Raw genomic sequence first — 22,800 nt, 5'->3', positions numbered from 1 at the left:
CCCATACGCTTCCCAAATACTGCAGGATCTCAGCATGGACTATTGCATCCCCCAAGACTGGGCCTCGCTTGCCCGTTCCATTCTTAACCCCGGTCAGTTTGTTGACTGGCGTGCTCACTTCCAGGCGGAAGCAGCTAAGCAAAGTGAGCAAGACGCAGCCCTTGGAGTCTATCATCCCCCCGAAGCCTATTTGGGCACTGGAGCATTTCTAAATGCGTCTGCTTATATTAATGTCCCTGCCACCTTCTGGACTGTCCTCAGAGGCATCGCCTTACGCGCGTTTGCCAATTGCTCTGCCCGTCGACCTGACAAATTTACCAAGCTCCTCCAGGAGCCAAACGAACCGTTTGCCACCTTCGTTTCCAGGGTTGAAGAGGCCTGTGCTAGAAAACTTACCGACCCCCAAGCCCAGTTAGCACTCACCCGCGAACTTATTCTAGAAGGAGCTAACCCCCCCTGTAAGCAAGCCATTCTTCCCTTGCGGGAAAAAAGGATAGATGACTGGGTTCTCGCCTGCAGCGCCTTTGACCCAGCTGCCACGTCCCTAGCCCAGGAAGGGCAATCCGGCCCGCCACCAGCAACCACGCGTCTAACGAGACGAGAACACCGTCGTCTCCGCAGCCTGGTGCACCAGATGACAACAGTACACCTGGGCCTAGACCCCAGTCCGAGCAGAGCGCAGCAGCGGCGAGAAATTAGAGAAATTATACGCCTCTATAAACAGGCAAAAACCAATGTCATACACCCTCTCAACCCTCACCCAAGCATAACCTCCCTTCTAATGGTCATGTTAGTTCTTGCCGCTTCTACCCAGGGCGATCCCCACCAGCCTTGGAAGTGGACTCTTGCGCGTTTGAAAGACTCCACAATAATTTTTTCCAACACCACAGCAGGATCTCCCTCCTTCGTCTTTAATGCCATTGATCTGTTTGTCCTTCCTAATCCAAAACCTCCTGGTTATCCAGGCAGCCTAAATATTCAGGATTATTATATGTGTCCAGCTTCAAATCCTGGAAAATCATATTGTAAATCTCCAAAGGACTATTACTGCCCGTACTGGGGGTGTGAAACATTAGCCACTGGCTGGAAACCTTCTGTCCCTGACAAATTTCTAAACCTCGCAGTAATCCCGTATTCTTGCCAAAATTCAGGCTATCGCTATTTCAACAGGTACCTTTGTCCTAAAAGACTAATGCTCACCATACAAAACCCTGCCGATACGTCTTGGCTCTTGGGTAAAACTTGGGGCTTCCGAATTTGGCTATCGGGGTTCAATCGGGGAACCCTTATATTCATAAGAAAGGAGGCTATAAACCAACCAAAGAAAAATACTGTTATAAAAAGGCCCTTTAACATTAGTCCCAACAAGGTCATTAACCCTCTTTTTCCACAGCCCTCCAGCCGCACCTTAGCTCCGACTGAACGCACTTCAACTACATCTCAAACCCCACCACCCCAGCTTCCTCTGCCCCCTTCTCATTATTCCTCTCCCCTCCTCAGCCTCATCCAAGCCGCCTTTACCTCAGTAAACTCCTCCAACCCCAATTTTACCTCATCCTGCTGGCTCTGCCTCTCCACCTCTTCCTCACTGTACGAGCCCGTTGCCTCCAACCTCTCCTTTTCAGAAAGCACAGAAAACAGCCCCTTGGAATGCAATTGGAATACGTCTGCCGTCCCCCTGACCTTTCATTCAGTCTCCTATACGGGAAAGTGCGTCCGCCCTCGCTCCATTAACTCTCCCGACCTCACTGCCTGTGCCAGCTACTCATCTCCCAGCAGCTCAGCAAAATTTCTCATTCCTCATAACTCCTCCCAATGGCTCTGTTCCTCTGCGGGTGACTGAGCTTGTACCTCGACTTACCAGGCCTGGGCCAGGGGACCTGATATCACCCCCTGGGGAGGGTAGTAGGTACGGGCGTGAGTGCCCTCTGCAGCCCCCCCGAGCCTGGGGAGCGAGGTCAGGGCAGCTCCCTTTTCCTCACCCAAAATGCCACTGGCAGGGGAGGCTTGCCGGAGGGAACCGCCTTTCTCCCAACTGCCCTTTCCCCACTTCCTTATCTTACCCGCACACTCCCTGGTGCCAAGGCCACTCCTGCCACCGCCAGCGCGCATGCACCGTGGCCAGAACAACCCCCGCCCCGCTGCAACGGCTCCTGCGTTCTCTCAGAACCAATCCTAGCCCCTATCCCTTCAATATTGCCATTTAAGGCTGCTTCACCTCCTTTCCAGCCCTGCCCTTTTTACCAGCCTATATAACCTGTAATCACCCCTGAATAAATCTCTTTGGCGCATACTCCTACTGGATGAAGAGTGTCTTGTCCTTATCGCCGCCCTCCACACCTTGCACGCCTCTCGCCGAGGACCCGGCCAAGTCCTCCGCCTCGCCCTCGCCTCCGGGAAAGAGCCCCCGCCGCCGGTACCCTTTAAGCAGCCCCGAGAGCTGAGGGCTCCGCTACCGGCCGCCCCTCCCCCCAGAAGCAGTAACCGCGACCGCAACTGGTGCCCCGTGTGAGGAAGCGTCTCCACACAACAGTTCGGCAGGTCGCCCGCTCGCCCGGACGCCTCTCCAGCTTCCCGTTTCCTCGCCTGCAAGGTAAGGGCCGCCTCTCCTTCGCCGCTTCTGGAGCCGTGGGAGGTTCACCACTCCGAAGCCGCTCCTCCCTTCCCCCACGCTCTCTTCGTCCTCTTGTATGCGCACTTCTATGACCCCCGTTCCTCCTAACACTCTCCCTCTTCCCCTCCATTACTTTGCTGTAGTTCTTTGTATTTTTATTTCCTCATTTGGTGCCGTGTGCCTCTTTGCAACCGCCCCCCCCCGACTGCTCCCGTTGCCAAAGGGCACTGCTTTCCGCTCTCGCCGTCTCCTTCGGCCTTGCGGCCACAGTTTATCTCATTCTCTCTGCTCGGTAAACAACCTCCCCTCCTCCCCCCTCAGCTATGGGTAATCGTATATCTACGTGTCAGGCACCTCAAGTTCGTGCTCTGGCTGGTCTCCTAGACACGCATCGCTGTAAAGTGTCTGTCCGGCAGCTGCAAGTGTACTGGGACCTCCTGCTCCCCTTTAACCCATGGCTCACCACTTGCCATCTTTGGGACCCTGTTACTTATGATCGCCTTATTGATCGGGTCACCAACGCCATGGAACATGAGAGCAAGCGCTTCCCTCCCGGCTTGCTCCCCACCTTGATAACCATCCGCTCCTGCCTTCAAGGCTCCCTCCCCCCTGATCGAGGCCCCGTTGAATCCAAGGAGGCCCTATCAACCCAGCCAACAGATTCAGACAGCGATATTAATTCAAATCATGACTCGGACACGGAGTCCTTAGTCGAGCAGATTAACAACGCGCTCGAGGTGACTCCCAAAAAGCAAAATAACACTGCGCCACGCCAAGATGGCGAACTTCCTCCTTCTTCTTCCATCGAGGGGAGGAAATGCTCCGGCGATGACATCAGCCCTAAGCTGGGCCGGAAACCGCGTACGCTTTACCCCGCCCTTCCACAGGGCGGAGCTAGTCCACCATCTTATGCCTTAGCCACTCCCACCGCGCCGCTGTCTTGCGACGCTTGGGGCCTCCCACTTCCGTCCCCCCCTTCGGCGAGCTCCCCCTCGGAGCCGCTACCGGCAGCTGCCGCCGCCCCTCCCACCCTGCCGACTAACAACCCCTGGCTGCCTTCTACACCTCAAGGCAACCCTTGGGGCAACGCTCCCCCTACCCCCACTCCCGCGCCAAGCCCTCTGCAGGCGCGTCCTCCTTTCTCTCGTGCTTTTCGCTGCTTTCCTCTTAACCTTGCCCCCACCCCACAGAAACCGTATGACTGGTATCCCATTGACTCAGATACTATCAAGCAGCTTCGCAGGGCCGTCAGGGAGGACGGGTTAGGTAGCCCATACGCTTCCCAAATACTGCAGGATCTCGGCATGGACTATTGCATCCCCCAAGACTGGGCCTCGCTTGCCCGTTCCATTCTTAACCCCGGTCAGTTTGTTGACTGGCGTGCTCACTTCCAGGCGGAAGCAGCTCAGCAAAGTGAACAAGACGCAGCCCTTGGAGTCTATCATCCCCCCGAAGCCTATTTGGGCACTGGAGCGTTTCTAAATGCGTCTGCTTATATTAATGCACCTGCCACCTTTTGGCCTATCCTTTGGGGAATCGCCTTGCGCGCGTTTGCCAACTGCTCTGCCTGTCGGCCTAACAAATTCACCAAGCTCTTCCAGGAGCCGAGTAAGCCTTTCGCCACCTTTGTCTCCAGAGTCGAAGAAACCTGCGCCAAGAAGGTAAGTAATCCCCAGGCCCAATATTACATGTGCCCATCCTCAAATCCTGGAAAATCGTACTGTAATTCCCCCAACGAGTACTACTGTGCATACTGGGGGTGTGAAACATTAGCCACTAATTGGAAGCCTCCTGTTCCTGATCATTACCTTACCCTAAAGTGGGCCCCTACAGGGTGCAAACTCCCTACTGTTAACTGGCTCGGCCAAGAAAGTAAGGGATCCTGCACACATCTTAATCTTACAGTGCAGCTCCCCACTAATCCCTCCTGGTTACTCGGTCAAACTTGAGGCTTCAGAATCTATGAAAAAGAAGCCGACCGAGGATCACTTATTCTAATAAAGAAGGAGGCTGTAAACCAACCAAGCCAAAATACTGCATTAAGAACACCCTCTGGCATAAGTCCCAACCAAGTCATTAACCCCCTTTTTCCACAGCTCTCCAGCCTCACCTCAACTACAAGCAGCGCATCTGGAAGCCGCACCTCAGCTGCAAACAACGCATCGCCAACCTCACCACCCCAACTTTTTCTACCCCCCTCTCATTACTCCTCTCCCCTCTTCAGCCTTATCCAAGCAACCTTCACCTCACTAAATGTCTCCTACCCCAATCTTACCTCCTCCTGTTGGCTTTGCCTCTCCACCTCCTCCTCACTGTATGAGCCAGTTGCCTCCAACCTCTCCTTTTCAGAAAGCACAGAAAACAACCCCTTGGAATGCATTTGGAATACCTCTGCCGTCCCCCTGACCTTTCATTCAGTCTCCTATACGGGAAAGTGCGTCCGCCCTCGCTCCAGTAACTCTCCCAACCTCACTGCCTGTGCCAGCTATTCATCTCCCAGCAGCTCTGCCAAATTTCTCATTCCTCATAACTCCTCCCAATGGCTCTGCTCCTCTACAGGACTTACCCCCTGTCTCAGCACGAATGTCATCAATGAATATAAAGAAACTTGCCTCCTAATTGTCCTTATCCCTAGGGTCTTATACCACAGCGAAGAAGACTTCTTCCTCCGTCTGGAAAAAACTGCGGCTCCTGCCCCACTGCAAAAGCGAGAGCCCATCACCGTCCTTACAATTGCCTCCCTCCTAGGTCTTGCCGGCACTGGCACCGGAATCGCTGCACTAGCCAGTCAAGGCTCCGCCCTATCTCACCTCAGGGCGGCTGTTGACGAAGACATTCATCACTTACAAAACGCTATTCACCATCTAAAAAATTCTGTCAATTCCCTCTCTGAGGTAGTGCTCCAAAACCGCCGAGGTCTTGACCTTCTCCTCCTCAAAGAAGGAGGCCTCTGCGCCGCCCTAGGAGAAGAGTGCTGTGTATATGCCAATTCCACAGGTCTCGTCGAGGACAGCCTGAAAAGGGTCCGAGAAGGACTGGAAAAGCGTAAAAGAGATCGTGAAGCCACCAGTTATTGGTCCAGTTTTTTCACTCCCATCCTCCCATACATCCTTCCTTTTCTTGGCCCCTTATTAATAATTATTCTAGCTCTCATCTTAGGACCCTGCCTCATTCGCAAAATTGTCCAGCTTGTAAGAAAACAAACGGATGCCATTTTTTCCTCGTTCGTGCAAATCCAGTATCAGCGACTCGCCACCTCTGACGCCCCCCACTCCAAGATGACAGCCAACCCTCCGCGACCTCAACGCCACCGGTCGACTCGCCAACCGCGAGGCCCTTCTCAATCACCTGAACATCGCTCTCACCTCGAGTTCCAGCTTCTCTGAACCCCTGAACTTTAAACTCCTCACCTTCGCCCAGCCCGCTGCAGCGAAGCCATTGGCAAGCGCCCGGGCACCACACCAACACTGAGCTCCAGCCTCGCTGAACCACCGTCAACCCCTTTTTTCCCTTCCCTAACCTCCCCCTTCCCTCACCCTTAGCGGGCCTCTCCGGTAAAGCCTCTTCCTCTAATTAGAAAAGAAAGGGGAATTGCGGGTGACTGAGCTTGTACCTCGACTTACCAGGCCTGGGCCAGGGGACCTGATATCACCCCCTGGGGAGGGTAGTAGGTACGGGCGTGAGTGCCCTCTGCAGCCCCCCCGAGCCTGGGGAGCGAGGTCAGGGCAGCTCCCTTTTCCTCACCCAAAATGCCACTGGCAGGGGAGGCTTGCCGGAGGAAACCGCCTTTCTCCCAACTGCCCTTTCCCCACTTCCTTATCTTACCCACTCACTCCCTGGTGCCAAGGCCACTCCTGCCACCGCCAGCGCACATGCACCGTGGCCAGAACAACCCCCGCCCCGCTGCAACGGCTCCTGCGTTCTCTCAGAACCAATCCTAGCCCCTATCCCTTCAATATTGCCATTTAAGGCTACTTCACCTCCTTTCCAGCCCTACCCTTCTTACCAGCCTATATAACCTGTAATCACCCCTGAATAAATCTCTTTGGCGCATACTCCTACTGGATGAAGAGTGTCTTGTCCTTATCGCCGCCCTCCATACCTTGCACGCCTCTCGCCGAGGACCCGGCCAAGTCCTCCGCCTCGCCCTCGCCTCCGGGAAAGAGCCCCCGCCACCGGTACCCTTTAAGCAGCCCCGAGAGCTGAGGGCTCAGCTACCGGCCGCCCCTCCCCCTAGAAGCAGTAACCGCGACCGCATTCCTCTACAGGACTTACCCCCTGTCTCAGCACGAATATCATCAGTGAATATAAAGAAACTTGCCTCCTAATTGTCCTTATCCCTAGGGTCTTATACCACAGCGAAGAAGACTTCTTCCTCCGTCTGGAAACAACTGCAGCTCCTGCCCTTCTGCAAAAGCGAGAGCCCATCACCGCCCTCACAATTGCCTCCCTCCTAGGTCTTGCCGGCACTGGCACCGGAATCGCTGCACTAGCCAGTCAAGACTCCGCCCTAACTCACCTCAGGGCGGCTGTTGACGAAGACATTCATCACTTACAAAACGCTATTTACCATCTAAAAAATTCTGTCAATTCCCTCTCTGAGGTAGTGCTCCAAAACCGCCGAGGTCTTGACCTTCTCCTCCTCAAAGAAGGAGGCCTCTGCGCCGCCCTAGGAGAAGAGTGCTGTGTTTATGCCAATTCCACAGGTCTCGTCAAGGACAGCCTGAAAAGAGTCCGAGAGGGACTGGAAAAGCGTAAAAGAAATCGTGAAGCCACCAGTTATTGGTCCAGTTTTTTCACTCCCATTCTCCCATACATCCTTCCTTTTCTTGGCCCCTTTTTAATAATTATTCTAGCTCTCATCTTAGGACCCTGCCTCATCCGCAAAATTGTCCAGCTTGTAAGAAAACAAACGGATGCCATTTTTTCCTCGTTCGTGCAAATCCAGTATCAGCGACTCGCCACCTCTGACGCCCCCCACTCCAAGATGACAGCCAACCCTCCGCGACCTCAACGCCACCGGTCGACTCGCCAACCGCGAGACCCTTCTCAATCACCTGAACATCGCTCTCACCTCGAGTTCCAGCTTCTCTGAACCCCTGAACTTTAAACCCCTCACCTTCGCCCAGCCCGCTGCAGCGAAGCCATTGTCAAGCGCCCGGGCACCACACCAACACTGAGCTCCAGCCTCGCTGAGCCACCGTCAACCCCTTTTTCCCTTCCCTAACCTCCCCCTTCCCTCACCCGTAGTGGGCCTCTCCGGTAAAGCCTCTTCCTCTAATTAGAAAAGAAAGGGGAATTGCGGGTGACTGAGCTTGCACCTCGGCTTGCCAGGCCTGGGCCAGGGGACCTGATCACCCCCTGGGGAGGGTAGTAGGTACGGGCGTTAGTGCCCTCTGCAGCCCCCCCGAGCCTGGGGAGCGAGGTCAAGGCAGCTCCCTTTTCCTCACCCAAAATGCCACTGGCAGGGGAGGCTTGCCGGAGGAAACCGCCTTTCTCCCAACTGCCCTTTCCCCACTTCCTTATCTTACCCACACACTCCCTTGTGCCAAGGCCACTCCTGCCACCGCCAGCGCGCATGCACCGTGGCCAGAACAACCCCCGCCCCACTGCAACGGCTCCTGCGTTCTCTCAGAACCAATCCTAGCCCCTCTCCCTTCAGTATTGCCATTTAAGGCTGCTTCACCTCCTTTCCAGCCCTGCCCTTCTTACCAGCCTATATAACCTGTAATCACCCCTGAATAAATCTCTTTAGCGCATACTCCTACTGGATGAAGAGTGTCTTGTCCTTATCGCCGCCCTCCACACCTTGCACGCCTCCCGCCGAGAGTCCTCCGCCTCGCCCTCGCCTCCGGGAAAGAGCCCCCGCCGCCGGTACCCTTTAAGCAGCCCCGAGAGCTGAGGGCTCAGCTACCGGCCGCCCCTCCCCCTAGAAGCAGTAACCGCGACCGCACCAGGGTGTCCTCCTTTCCTTCCAAGGCAACACCCCACCCCACAGGGGCAAGAACGGAAGCTGCCCCAAAGCCCCGGCTACAAACAGATTCTTAAAAAAACAAACGTACCCGGGGTTCTGTTCTTCTGAGCCCAGCCGGAGACCCCCACAGGACTGGGCTTTGCCCTCCTCTGCTTGTGCCCCTCGCAGCCCCCATGGCAGGCCCTGCAGGCTCCTGGCAGAGGTCAGAGTGAAGCCCTCGCCTCTCCCCATCCACCCCGCTTGCCACAGCGCCAGAGGCTCGGGAACCCACCTGCCCCCAAAGGACCACCTTACTGGTGGGTGCAGGAGGGGGTCCCTGCGGCCCGCTCTGGCGTTCTGTTTGCAATGCCCAAGAGGTCCCCGAGCCTGCTTCCCAAAAGCACGTGGACCAGGCAACCCAGCAGGTTACGAAAGCTCGGATGCACGAGGCCAGCCAGCACGGGCTGGACAGGGGCGAGGACGGAGGCCACAGTCAGAAGTGGGGCATGCTGTAGGAAGGACAGAAGGCTACCCCAGAGCCAGGCCAGGCCCCACGGGTACTGAGAAGCAGAAAAGGTTCTGCCAGGAGCTCGCCACGTGGCCTCCTGCACAACAGCTCAGCAGGCAGCCTGCTGGAGGAGGGCCCTAGTGGACGGGGGTTACCCTCCATCAGCGGGGTCCCAGGAGAGCCACCCCCAACTCAGAACACCAGGTCACCAGTGTCAGGTGCAGCTCTCCAGCAGCCTCAGGTCTCCTGGAGCACAAATGGAAGTGGCCTCCAGCTCCGGCTGGATGGGCTCCTGGCACCCCCAGCAGGAGGGTGGGGGGCTGAACGGGACCCTCTCTCTCCCCCCAGGCCTGGAGGGTAGTCCCCAGCCAGCTGGAGGACAGGATGGGACGCCCGCTCTGGAAAGTCATCAGGTGTGTGACTCCCTCCTTCCCCATCCAAAGGGGTCCCTCCCAGGACCTGTACCCAGGAGAGCCCATGGGCCAGCCTAGCCACTGGTGGATGTGGTTCGTGCATCCCTCTCCTCCTAGGCATCTGGGGCCTGGAGACCACAGCAGCTTTCTGCAGAGATGGTGACCTGGCCCCAGGGCAGGCCCAGCAGGGTGTCAAGAAGGGATCCTCGGCCAGGGGCTGGCCGTGCAGGTGTTAGGGGGTGTCAGGGAAGCTGGCTGAGGGACCCAAGCAAGCCAACACCAGGCCAACCACCTGCCCGGCGCCCTGCCCTGGCGATGAGGATGAGACTCAGCCCCGCGGCGGCAGTGCGCGGCGAGCCCCAGCGCGGCGAGCGAACACGAAGTTACACGCCCGAAGAGCCAGCGCGGGCGCCCGCGAACCCCGACCTCGCGCCTCGCCGCGGAGACGCTCCGGACAGGGCAGGCGAGGCCCGGACGTCCAGCGAGGACCGGGGACGGCCGGCGGCTCTCCCGCCCCAGCCCGCCCTCTTCCCCGCCCCCTCCTCCGTCCGCGGGTCCCGAGTCCCGCCGGCGCGCGTGCCCCACTCAGAGGCCTGGGCAGGAGGAAGGCCCCGCGCTCGGGGACGGAGGGCGTCCTGACGTCGTCCGGCGGGTCTGCGCGGCCTGAGAGTCGGGGACTCGCCGTCGGCCGGGTGCGCCCGGGTCCCCCCACCCGGAGGTGTGTCCAGGAGGGCCCTTGTCCTGCGCCGCCTCGGGGCTGATTCTGGGACGGGCCGCGGCCGGCGCGCTCCTCGCCCCCCGCTGCTGTGCCTTCCGTGCGAAGATGGACGAGCGGCTCCCGGGGCTTGGCTTCCGGGGTCATCTGACTCCCACCACCCCACGGACGCCGTGCCGACGCTGTCCCCCCAGGCAGGCAGCCGCGGCCCGAGGACGCAGGGGCCCCTCACCGGGCGCCGCCCCGGAGCCCCGGACCCGCGCCGCTCCCACCCGTGCGCTTGCTGCGCCCCCTTAGGACCCGGAGGCGGCGGCGGAGCGGGGCTGGGCGAGCGCGCGCGGCCCCTTGGGAGATGTAGTTCGCGGCTGCGGACTGGCCGGGCTGGCGGGGAGTGCGGAACTACCCTTCCCGGCATGCCGCGCGCCCTCGGCCCCGCCTCGCCGGCCCGCCCCGTCCCGAGCGCGACGGAGCCGCATGGAGGCCGTCTGGGTACGCCGCGAGCCGGGGGCGCGGGGCTCGGGGGGCCAGGGCGCGCGGGGTCAGGGGTCAGGGCGCGCGGGGGCCCGGGGGGCCCGGCCCGGCGCCGCTCCTCGAGGGGCTGCGGCCGGGGAGCAGAGCGTCGGGGTCCGCGGGCCGAAAGGGTCTCCGGCCGGGCCGGGAGGGCCGAGCGGGCCGCGGGCGGGGAAAGGGGCGGCCGGCCTCGCGGCGCCCGGGTTGCGGGGCGGGGGCCGGGACAGGTGCCCTGGCCGCCGGGGCGGGCCCTCCGCGGGCGACGTGTCCCTGCCGAGGCCCTGAGGCCGCCGAGCGGACAGGGCGAGGCCTTCCCGGTGCGCGGGCCGACGCTCGGGGCCCGGGAGAGTCGGACACGTCTGCTCAGACAGCTTGTGGCGCAATTTCCACGCCGCGGAACGGCGGAGGGCGGCTTTTTAGCAGCTGCTACAACACCGGCCAGGTGGAAGGCAGGCTTCCCCAGACAAGGCGGACTCGGGAGAGCGGCCTGGGGGGGGCTCCCCGCGCCCTCCGCTGCCCCCCTGCACAGGGAGGCCGGGGGAGCCGGGGCCAGAAGTGGGGGGGCGCGGAAGGCCAAGCTTTGGTCCCCTCCCTGCCCCGTGGGTCACTTCCTTGTGCGGGGGCAGCTTCCGGGCAGGCGGGTCTGGCCGGTTTGAGGTTGGCTGGGAGCTCAGGGTCTTTCTAGGCACCTTCTTCGGTGCTGGGGAGCCGCCTGGAGTTTGGGGGTAGCTTCTGGCTTCCCAGTTTTTAGAGGGGTGCAGGGGAGGGGCGGCTGTGGGGTGAGGCAGGGGGGAGTGGCCTGAACCAGCTGACGCCCTCAGCTGCCCCGTGGTGGGCGCAGTGGCCTGAGCAGACGTGGGGCAGTGTCATTTGTTGGTCCAGCCTCATGCCCCGGGGCCACGCCGCAGGAGGACCCTGTAGCTGCGCCTTCTCGCATGTGAGACCTGTTCCTCGCCTGGCGGCATCATTGCCATCCAGGCCGTCCTTGGTGGTGGTGGATTCTGGGCTTGCCAGTCCACCCGCTCACTAATACTAATTGTAACCCCAAAATCGATACTTGGGGCACCTTCACAGTCGTTCACAGACACAGACAAAGTAGCGAAGCATCTGAGCCGCCCGACACGCACATTCCCAGCTGACGTCCTGAGGCCTCCTGGTTTCAGCCCCCGCACCGTAAACCAGCATCCTTTCATGGTACACCCAGTGCCACGTTTTTGGCATTTTTGTGCTTTTGTGGGCGATTTCGCTGTTTAAAGTGGGCCCTGGCGCAGTGCTGAAGTGCCGTGTAGCACTCCTGAGCACGAGGAAGCAGGGGACAGGCCTCACGGAGAAAACACATCAGGTCAGCTCTGTTCAGGTGAGAGTCAGGGCCCTGTTGACATGAGCCTGACGCTGACGAACCGACAACGTTAATAAGTGAGGTGTCCTCGAGCAGAAGCTGAGGCGAGCTTACGTATTGCCCGGCTGGTGAAAATGTGAGCTTTCCAGTGGGACCGAGCAACTGTAAATCATGAGCCGTGGCTGCGTCTTAAACTCGTTTTCTGGTCTGAGCCTCCCGCAAGCCTGTCTGCACCTGCTGCCTCCGTCTTAGGGAGTCGGCGGAGCAGGTAGCGCTGTCCCCTTGTCACGGCTGAAGACACGGCCCTCAGAGCAGGTGTTCCTGGAAGCACACGGCAAGTGTGTCCTGCCGCCGGGCCTGGTTCTCTCCGCGCTCTGTGGGTTTGGCTCACCCTCCGTCCTGCGGGGAGAGCCCGCGGGTTATGGGAGGAAGTGAGATTTGAATGTGACACGCTGTTGGCTCTGTGTGGGGAGGGCTGTCGGGGCCCGGTTGCTCCCTGAGGTCCTCGGCCTGGAGGAGGGGCTGGGCGCCCTGGGCCAGCTCTGCCCTAGCTGGACGGGCTGCCCGGGGCAGAGCTGCACGGCGAGTGAGATCAGGCCCAGCTCGCTGCCTCACTCCTGTGGCCGCCCGCCATGGCGGGGTGCTGGCAGCCGGCCTGTTTGGCAACCGACCGGCCACAGACGTCTTGCTCAGGAGCATCTCTTGGCGAGTCGTGTTCAGCCACACATCCCAAATAGGGTACCGTGGAGGCAGCGCCAGCAGGCATGGGCAGGGCCTCTCGGCAGCGGAATCCGACCACGGCGTCCCTGGCCCGTGCCTGGCACCATGTTGCTGCCCACCCCGGTGAGGCCCAGTACCCGGTGCCAGGCCCTGTGGGTCTCTGCTCCCAGCACCTGGGGACACAGTGAGTCTGGACACGCTGGCCTCGGCCATCAGACTGAGCAGTCCAGGATCAGGTGGGAGGAGAGCCGGGGAGGACATGGTGCAGAGCAGCCCCTGGGGGCCAGCGGCTCGGCCCAGCAAATGCTGGGAGGCCCTGAGTGGCAAGCGGGGCGCACAGGAGGCCACGGGGCATGGCCTGTTGGTGTGCAGGGGGCTTGGTGGCCATCCCGCCAGGCTCAAGCTGCAGTGCCAGCTCTGGGAGCTGGAAGATGCCCCCATCCAGGGGCTGAAGTGGGGGCCCCTGACGGTTGGTCCCCCAAGACTCGGCTTCCGTCCAGGCAGGCTTCCCCCGTCCTCTGCCTCCGTGCGAATTTGTGGATTCTCGGGCCTGACCTGCTGGCCACCGCATGTGTGGGTGTGTACACGCGTCTGTGCGTGTACACGTGTGTGCACAGGAGCATCCCCAGGAGTGCAGCGGGAGTCAGGACAGAAAGGTGGCCCCCAGCCCCCGGCCACCGTGCCCACCCTCCCACCCCTGCATGGGGCGATATTTTAGGAAGCTGTTCTCCTTGGTACTTCCGCAGCCTGTGTGCTGCTTGGAGGGGACCTCGTTTGCTTTCCTGGTGAGCTGGGACAGAGAATACCACGTCCACTTCCTTCCTGGGCTGCTCTTTTTGGGACCAGGCTCAGGGTTGGGGGTATGGGGACAGGAACCTAGAGGTCGGCAAGCACCCCCCAGCTACGTTTGGGCCAGTTCCTGCATACATAGAGTGAGATGGGGCAGGAGCCTTGGGGTGCCGGCCCAGGCGAGCCGAGGACCGGGTGAGGCGAGGCCTCGATGAGTGGCCTGTGGCATCTTGGGCACTGATCTTTACAGCGCAGAGGGAGTGTCCCTGTTGTTCAGAGAGCGGCAGAGCTGGGCTCTGAGACCCCACTGGGACCAGCTCCCCCTGGACTGGGAGACCCCCCCGGTGGGTTGGGAAGGAGGCTGGGCAGTGGCACCCCTTCCCTCTGGGCTGGGAGGGCTGAGAGGCAGGGCCCCCCAGCCCTGTGGCCCCTCCCTGGGGCCTGGCTGCCCCCAGGCTTTGCTGCATTCCCCCCCCCCAGACCCCCCAGGCTCAGGGGCCTGGATGCTGCGGCGGAGAACCCAGATCGCGTCCTCTGGGCAGGGCCTGGCCAGGGGCTCCCGGACCCCCACCCCGCACTGCCCTCCCAGACCCTGCCTCACTGTCCTGCCATGTGTGCAGAGGACCCCAATGCTTGGGGCCACAACCCACTACCTTGTTGGGGAGCCGGGGCAGCAGCCAGCTCTGCAGGGTGCATCAGTGGCCCCACCCCTGGGAGCTTTAGTGCCGTTGGAATTTCCTGTCAGCTTTTCCTCTTTACTGTGACCACTGTGGGAAAACGTCTGGACGTTGTGAGGATGGCATGGCCAGGCCCAGCTCCACCCGTCACCGGCTCACCACCACAGGGGTCCGTCACTTCACCCGCGTTGTGCCTGCAAGAGGTGCAGACAGAAACGGTCCCAGTGCCTCACCCGGCCTGGAGGCAGATCTGCGCGTCGGCCCGACAAGGCCCCATGGCCCTGGGTCCCTGCCCCGTGGGTGCACCTGCCAGGGAGACGTGGCCATGCGGCTGGCGTGTCCCCACTGCCCATGGTCGCCACCCAGCAAGAGCCTGGGCGGCCCTGATTCTGGGTTGAGTTTTTGCCCTAGCCTTGCCGGGTGGGGGGCATCTGTCAGCAGCCACCCTGCAACCACCCGGCCGTCCCCCACACGGCGGCTCCCGGGCGGGCTGCCCCCCACCCCATCAGCGTGTGTGCGGCTGGGTTCATCCCTCCATAGCTCAAGACGCCTCTGCCAGCTGCCCGGAACCCACGTCCCCTCCTCGGGGTCCCCGTTCCTGCTCAGCGCCCTGTGGGCTGGGAGCCGTGGGGCCCAGCGTCCACTTTGCCGTCATCGGTGGCAAGTTTCGCACCTACTGACCCCGTCGACCGCACTGGCCACCTCCTGGGGAGGGGCCGCGATCCCACTACTGGATCCAGGACGGAGGGACCCCAAGCTCGTGGGGGCCCCAGACTGGGGGGGGGCACAGGCTCCTGGCAAGGCCGTTGCTGTCTCCCCAGGCTTCTGCAGCAGAGCAGGACACTGACCGGCAGCCATGGAGGGGGAGGAGGACGAGCAGCCGCCTCGGGAGGTGAGGGGGTAATGGGGCCCCGCTTCCCACGCTGTCCTGCGCACCCCCGGGGTCACACTGGCTGCTTCCGTGCAGGGAAGAGACAGCACGTGGTCTTTCCCCCAAGGCCAGGAGCCGTTGGGGGATGTGCCCCGAGGTGGGCCGGTTTGGGGGTAAAGCCCCCGGGTGTCCTAGGATTGGAGGCGAGGAGGAGGGTCTCCCCACAACTCGTGCAATTTCCCTGCCAGGCAGGGTCCTGGGGCTCCAGGCAGAAGTCCGAGGGGGCGTGTCTGGGCAGGTGCTGCCAGCAGGTGGGCTCGTTGCCAGGGCCTTGTCCCTGGAGAGACCCCCTCAGAGCGGGGGCCCCCAAGCCCCTCTCCAGGCCCCCTGGTGCCACCCTGCAGGCCCCACGCTCCTTCCCTCCGCCTTCCCTCTCCCTGACCACGTCCCTGGCACCCTTTCTCCCCCCCCGACGCTCCCGCCCACCAAGCAGTCACTCGCTCCGGCCTTCAAGCTCCGTCCAGAAGCAGAAGAGCCTGTAACCCCCAGCCCCGCGTCTCAGTGACCTCTGGCCCCTGCGGCCCCAGTTCCTGGGCTCCCCCCTCAAGGCAACTTCCCTCCCCTCTGCCGCGTGTCACTCAGGAGGCCACATCGTGCCCCACCACCTAAAACCAGGGTGTCAGCAAGGCCGGTTCCCCGAGGCCCCTGGGAGTGCTGTCCCCTTCCTCTCCAGCTGCCGGGGGCTGTCCTCAGCCTGCTGGCCACACTGCGCCCCTCGGTGCTCTCCTGACTCAGAGATCGTGTTTGCCCACCGACAGGCAACCTCAGGCCCCTCCATGTGGCCCCTGCCAGTCCCCAGGCTCTCAGTCTCAGGATGTGACATCTTGGGGTCTGTTCTGCTCACATGAGAGTCCCGGGGGCACCCCAGACACTTCAGGCCACACCGTGCACTGCCGAGACCCTTCCCGCAGCACCTCACCTCTCCCTGCGTTCCCACCAGCCCCCTCCGCCCCGGGGCTCCCCACAGCTGCCCGGACACGCCCCTCCCCAGGGGCCATCTCCCTGCTGACCCCCAGGGGCACCTGGTGAGGGGCGGGCTGAGAGCAGGGGCCCTGTGGGCAGAACCGGGGCCCAGGGTGGGGTCCCTCAGGAAGTCGAGTCTGGGGAGCGAGTGGCCCGTGTGACAGCTGAGTTCCTGGAGCATCGCCAGCCCCTGCCCAGCGTGGCGTGGACACACCGAGTGGCTGCCTGGGGGGCAGGGCCACGGCGGGATGAGGGGAGCTGCTGGTAGAGGGCTGTGGTCTTGGGGGCACAGGGCCTGGGGCCTGCCCTGACAGCTCCCTTCTCCCTGCAGGCTGCAGTGGAGCCCCCTGAGATGTCAGGGCCTTTGGCGTCAGTGCCCAGGGTGGTTTCCGGAGAGCCCCAGAGCCTGAGTAAGTGCTGCTTCTGGGTGGGTGCCGCGTGGAGGGGCCAGGCAGGGTGGTCCGTGGGCAGCAGCTCTCGGGGGTGAGCAGTGTGCAGGCCCGTGAGCCGAGGCTGTGCCCTGCTGGTCCCAGGCAGCCCCTCGGACACTGTGGCCCTGGGCTCCCTGCTGCGAGGAGGTGCCAGGAAGCCTGTGAGCACACGAGGGGCATGGCTGCAGCAGGAGCCCTCTTCTCGGGGCTGGGTGGGGGTGTGGGGGGCAGGGATGCCAGAGCTGCCAGAGCCCCTGCTTGCCAGGGCGCTGACTCCTGCAGCGTGGCCGCACCGTGCTGTCCTGGCAGGTGACGTGGACGCCTTCCGCCTCCTGCTGGAGATGAAGCTGCGGCGGCGGCGAGAGCGGCCCAGCCTGCCACACACCGTGACCGAGCTGGTGGCCGAGGACGGCAGCAGGGTCTACGTGGTGGGCACGGCCCACTTCAGCGACGACAGCAAGAGGGACGTCGTGAAGGTGGGCACGCGGGAGCAGCCAGGCAGAGTGGGGGGCCCAGGGCGGGGATCGGGAAGTGGGGTTCTGGTGGGGTGGGGTGCAGGCCGTGTCGGGGTGACGTGGGGTCGCTGCAGACCATCCGGGCGGTGCAGCCCGACGTGGTGGTGGTGGAGCTGTGCCAGTACCGCGTGGCCATGCTGAAGATGGACGAGCGCACACTGCTGCGGGAGGCGAAGGAGCTCAGCGTGGAGAAGCTGCGGCAGGCCGTCAGGCAGGTGCGCGGGCCTCGGGCGGGGGCGGCCTGGGGTGAGGGCGCAGGGGGCTTGTTCGCTGGTTTCAGACGAGGAAGGTGAGGCGGTGACCCCCTCCCGCAGCCCACCCCAGCCCCTCGGGGGGGAGGATCCAGCTTATGGGGGCTCTCAGCATGTCGTCTGGCCTCCCGCTCAGCTGCAGGGTCGAGTCCCGTGTGCGCTGGCCTGTGGGAGAGAGCTGCTCTGCCCCTTTGTCCTGGAATCCAAATCCCCTGTGCCTTATCGGACTCCGCAGAACTTCTGCCTGTTTCGGTGTTTTCGGAGCCCCTGTGATGTCTCTCTCCTAAAGGGGTCTCAGGGGACACCCCCCGTGGCCACTGTCTGCTCTGCGTGCACCCCCTCCCACCCCGTGAGGAAAGCCTCAGAACCCCGAGGGCCTACAAGTGAGGCGCTTGGCTGCAGATGGCCGCAGGGACATTGTGGTCACACACAGGCCCCCAGGACACTGTCGGGGGCAAGGGCCCGTGACTGGGTGGGCCTCTCCCACCCGTCCCGGGAGGAGACAGGCTACATGGGGTTTTGGGGCAGCCTGGTGGGCCTCGAGCCACCACCCGCCTGGGAGGGGCCGTGCAGGCCCATCCCTGACACCACCGTAACCTTGGCCACAGTCGGGGTGGACGTGGGTCCAGTCCACGGCCGGTTGTGCTGGATCAGCCCAGTCTCCCACAGCCATGGCCCTCGGGTCAAGGGTCTTTAACCCTGGGATGCTTTCCACCCAGAGCGAACAGTTTTGAGGAGTGGTTGTTGGGGCCCATCCCACACATGCGGGGCCCTGGGCCCCCATGGCGTCCCCCAGTCTTCTCCACCCTGCCCTGCCTCTTGGAGAGCTGCCCTGGCACCCGCAGGGGTCCCCGTGTGTGTCCTGCGTGAGGGCTGCTGGGGCTCCAGGCTGAGGGGGCAGGAGGCAGGGGTGTGGACATGCAGGTGGGGGCAGATGGGGCAGGGTCTGGGGCCGAGAGAGGAGACGAGGCAGCGCTGCGTGTGGGGTGCACAGAGGGGCCTGAGGCTTGGGGGTCCCTGTGAGCTGTGGGCGCCCACACACAGCCCTTCTGGACACTCAGCTCCGTGCCCTGCTGCGGGATGGGGGTGTCGGGGCTGTGGCCCGGCCCCTGCCCCCCGCCTGCTGACGGCGCCCCCTCCTCAGAACGGCGTCATGTCGGGGCTGATGCAGATGCTGCTGCTGAAGGTGTCGGCGCACATCACGGAGCAGCTGGGCATGGCGCCGGGCGGCGAGTTCAGGGAGGCCTTCAAGGAGGTGGGGGCGTGAGCAGGGAGGGCCTGGGGCGGGGGGCGGGGGGCGGGGTGGGGGCGGGGCTGCCCCTGGCGAACGCCCCCGCCCGCCCGGCCAGGCCAGCAAGGTGCCTTTCTGCAAGTTCCACCTGGGCGACCGGCCCCTCCCCGTCACCTTCAAGCGGGCCATCGCCGCGCTCTCCTTCTGGCAGAAGGTCAAGCTGGCCTGGGGGCTCTGCTTCCTGTCGGACCCGATCAGGTAGCGCCCCGGACGCCCCCCGCGCGGCCCCGCGCGCCTGCCCGCGGCGGCCCACACCCCTCCCCCTGCCCCCTGCCCGCAGCAAGGACGACGTGGAGCGCTGCAAGCAGAAGGACCTGCTGGAGCAGATGATGGCCGAGATGATCGGCGAGTTCCCCGACCTGCACCGCACCATCGTGTCGGAGCGCGACGTCTACCTGACCTACATGCTGCGGCAGGCGGCCCGGCGCCTGGAGCTGCCGCGGGCCTCGGAGGGTGCGGGGCGCGGGGGGAGGGCGCGGGCTTCGCTGGCCCGGGTGCTGAGCCCCGTCGCGGCCCCGTGACCGTTGCCCCCCGCCCCCGCAGCCGAGCCCCGACAGTGCGTCCCGTCCGTGGTGGTGGGGGTCGTGGGCATGGGCCACGTGCCCGGCATCGAGAAGAACTGGGGCTCGGACCTCAACATCCAGGAGGTGATGACGTGAGTGTCCGCGCGCGCGGGGCCGGGGTGGGGCGGGGGTCGCGGCCCCTCGGAGCCGGGCCCAGCCTGCGTCTCCCCTCCGCAGGGTCCCCCCGCCGTCCGTCTCCGGCAGAGTGTCCCGACTGGCCGTGAAAGCCGCGGCCCTCGGCCTGGTGGGCTACGGCCTGTACTGGGTGGGCCGCCGCGCCGCCGGCCTGGTCCTGGCGCTGCCCGCCGCGCAGAGCTGCCTGCAGAGGGTGACCGCGGCGCGGCCGCAGAAGTAGGTGGGCGCAGGCGGCGGCGCAGCAGAGGGGTCCCCGCCGCGGGCGGTGCCGCGAGGGCCCGCGAGCAGCTGTGGGGGTGTGGGACGCCCCTCCTGCCCCTCCAGGGCGGTGCCGAGCGTGTCCGCGGCCCTCGCGGCTGAGGGGGCCTGAGCCCTGTGCCCCCCGCAGGTCCCCTGGAGCCGGCCCACCGCCCGTCCAGATAGGCCTTTCCCGGCTGCGAGCTCGGCTTCCCCGCGCTCCCCACCGCCGGCCAGCGGGGCGCCCCCACCTCACGTGCCTTCTGCTGCCCCGGCTGCCGGCAGGACCCCTGCCCCAAAGAGTCTCCCTGTCCGGCCGGGCCGCCTGGCAGGGCCGAGCGCTTCCCCGCTGCGGCGGCGCCCGGGAATGTCTGACCGCCGGGTTTCTATGTTAGTTTTCTAAACTGTCCGAAGTTTTTTTGCTCAGGTAATTTTAACTTTAAAAAAACAAACTGAAGCGAACGTCAGGGAACGTGAGCCTTAACTCCGCCCGAGGGGCCGGGGTGGGCCCGGGGACTCCCGCGAGTCTGCGGCGGGACCGCCCTCCGTGGGGTGCGGGGCAGCCTGCACGCGGGGCCCCACCTGGGGGTGCCGGGCCTGACTTGGGGGACAGACTGACAGCCCGCTGCCGGTCCCACCCCCGGGGGCCCCAGGCGAGGCGTGGGGGTGTCGATCTGGCTGACTTGGGTCTGGTCTGGCCCGAGGGGGGCAAAGCCCATGGCCCCTCACCTTCCATGTGTCTGGATGCCTGTGTGCTTTCCTTACAAAAATAAAATTTATTTTGGAAGCTCCTGTTGTGTGAAACGCGTGGAGATGGGCTTGAGTCACAAGGGGCAACGGGTGCTGGGGGAACGACCGCCTGCCCCCAGCCAAGGGTTCAGGGCCTGCTCCTTCCAGACCGGCCCAGCCGGGGGCCCCTTGGCTTCTGTTCACACCCTGCAGCTCCCCCTCCTCAGCCCCCACCCTAACCCGTGCCTGGTCGAGGGAACACCCCAGATCCACCCAGGGAGAAGTAGACTGTAGGCACTAGGTGTGCAGGGGCCAGGAAGAGGGCTGGCAGCTCTGCACCTGCATCCCAAGATCCTCACCCTGCGGGGTCTGGCCACCCACCTTCCCTGCCCCCGCCTCTGGCCGCTGTGGAGGGTCCGGCAGGCGGGTGGGGGCACTGCCCGGGCCCCCCTGACTGACGCTTTCCTCTGCAGTTGGCATCACTGGAACCCCGAGGTCAGGCTGAGCAGGTGGAAGCAGCCGTGGGCACAGGTCACACCTCATCCCTAGATGTGTCCCCAGCACCCAGGCGGGAGGGAAGGGGGTAGAGGTGACCCGGGGCCTCCATGGCCTTGGGGTGCTGAGGCAGGAGACCTCAGGGGGTGTCACAGGTCGAGGCACACGGGGTGGCTGCAAAGGGCCCTCGGGGTTCCATGCTCCCAGCCATCCTCGGAAGTGGGGGAGCAGCACTCACTCCAGGCCCCACTTCCGTATCCCCCAAGGTCCCTGGGGCAGAAACAAAGCAGACCATCCTCGTGGCTGGAAGGGAAGGCCAGGCCCAACCCCTGCCCCTCCTGAGGAGCACATTCCTTCCAGAACCTTCCTTAGATGCTCACTTGAGCGTTGTTGACCTGGAAAGGCTGGGGACCCTAAACATATGTTTCCAAGGGAGAAAACAAACTAGAGAGGGCGGTGCCAGAGGAGAGGGAGAAGGGAAGCCACACAGCCACAGGGCATCTGGCTGTATTTCTTTGGGTTTGCATCATCTATGATGTGTATTTGTGTTAAGCCACCAAGAAGAAAAACAGTAAGGAATGCGCTTTCTAAATAAAGTGTGGGAGTGAGGAGCTCTCCTCTCAGACGGGCAGGCTTGGCGCTGCCCATGGGGAGCCCTCCACCCGCACAGGCTCTGCAGCTGCTGGACGGTGATTCAGAGCCGAGCCAGACTGGGATGGAGCCCGGGACCGAAGGGCTGCAGGAGCCGGGGGTGGGAGCTGCCCACAGGCTGACCACGCCACCGCCCTGGGCCAGCAGCATTGCCTGGAGCTCGGGGCAGAGCCAGGAGGGGAGGCTCTCAGGAAAGATCAACGGAGCTGCCCACAGGCTGGGGATGGAAGGAGGCGGAGGCCAGTGCCGAGCTGGGGCCCTGCTCCTACTGACGACCCCTGGCACATGCCAGCCCTGACCTCCCAGCTGAACAGCTGCGCATTGCCGCCCCGCTGTGGCTGCTTTCAGGTGGGCAGGGAGGCCCAGCTTGACTGGCTGGAGCTGGGCCAGGACTTCGGTGGGTGCCTGGGAGGGGTGGGACCCCCATGCCCCCCCCCACCCCAGGGACAGTGGAGTGGCTCTGAGTGCCCTCTCGCAGACTGGGGAGGGGGAGTTGGGAGCCCAGAGCCCCTACCTGGCAGCCCGGCCGAGCTGTGGGGTGTGAAGCCAGGCACGGCCACCCCTTCCTGGGCCCTGACATCCCACTTCCCGTTCTCTGGGAACACCTGGTGCTCCCCAGGTGCCCGTCCTGGGGGTCCCAGGTGGCAAGGCAGCCAGGGAGCAGTGGGGAAGATGGGCCAGGAGGACTTGCACATATCTGCCGCACAGGGACGTGTTCCGGAGCTCAGGCCATGCCCACAGCCAGGACAGTGCCTTCAGCACAGCCAACTGCAACCATGACAACCGCACACCCCACGTCAGCGCACCCAGACCATCGCCAGCTGTAGCCATGACCACCTGGGTGCCAGCTGGTGGTACTGCCCCAGGCCAACATCAATGCGCCATGGCTGGAGCAAGCGGACAGCACGGCCTCGCCCTGGGGTCCCGCCCCAGCACCTGCTGTTTAAACAGTGACGCTCTCCTGTCTGCTCTGTTCTCATGGCAAGTCAGGAGCAGGGCTTGGGGTGGCCCAAGTTTAGCTCTTGGCTGGGCATGGGGAAGTCCAGGAGGGCTTCCCAGAGGAGGCCATGCGGTCCAATCATGAGGCCAGAGGAAAGTTGGCCAGGGCTGTGGGGAGGGGGGCTGCTGCCTCCTTGCTGACCTTCTGGACAGCCCTTAGCACCCACCACCTGGCACTGTGACCCTCGTGGACCCCATCACCTAGTCATCACTGGATTCCAGACTGTGGTTGAGGCTGTGAGGGCAGTAAGATGCATCAGGGGAACCCAGGGACACCCAGGGTCTGGGTGGCCCCAAGGCAGCTAGGAAGGAGGATGCTGGGAGTGGGGTGCTCCACCAGAAGGCCAGGTGGAGAAACCCCAGCAGGCCCA

The 22,800-nt window shown here is 63.3% G+C and overlaps 2 protein-coding genes across 3 annotated transcripts in view; both read left to right on the top strand.

Annotated features, from left to right (window-relative positions):
- PANX2 (pannexin 2) overlaps positions 1-17,015 on the top strand; it is a 29,908-nt gene extending 12,893 nt beyond the window's left edge. The window contains exons 4-7 of one of the 2 annotated variants that reach the window (XM_037845910.1): positions 9,424-9,488; positions 15,060-15,130; positions 16,464-16,542; positions 16,873-17,015. In XM_037845910.1, coding sequence (XP_037701838.1) covers positions 9,424-9,488; positions 15,060-15,130; positions 16,464-16,483 — 156 coding nt within the window. In that variant the 3' untranslated portion in view covers positions 16,484-16,542; positions 16,873-17,015. Of the gene's footprint in view, positions 1-2,475; positions 2,505-9,423; positions 9,489-15,059; positions 15,131-16,463; positions 16,543-16,872 lie in introns of those variants that run through there. The other variant, XM_037845911.1, reaches the window with a different exon arrangement.
- Positions 16,485-20,347, top strand: TRABD (TraB domain containing). Its single transcript, XM_037845707.1, has 9 exons — positions 16,485-16,542; positions 16,666-17,061; positions 17,153-17,289; positions 18,474-18,584; positions 18,679-18,818; positions 18,901-19,073; positions 19,164-19,275; positions 19,361-19,534; positions 19,707-20,347. The coding sequence occupies exons 1-9, from the start codon at positions 16,485-16,487 to the stop codon at positions 19,948-19,950; spliced, it is 1,545 nt and encodes a 514-aa protein (XP_037701635.1). The 3' UTR covers positions 19,951-20,347.
- Positions 20,348-22,800: the final 2,453 nt, after the last annotated feature.

The sequence above is a fragment of the Choloepus didactylus genome, chromosome 8 (assembly GCF_015220235.1).
Source record: "Choloepus didactylus isolate mChoDid1 chromosome 8, mChoDid1.pri, whole genome shotgun sequence".
NCBI lineage: Eukaryota > Metazoa > Chordata > Mammalia > Pilosa > Megalonychidae > Choloepus > Choloepus didactylus.
The sequence above is the reverse complement of the archived record's forward strand: the minus strand, read 5'-3'. Positions and strand labels throughout refer to the sequence as shown.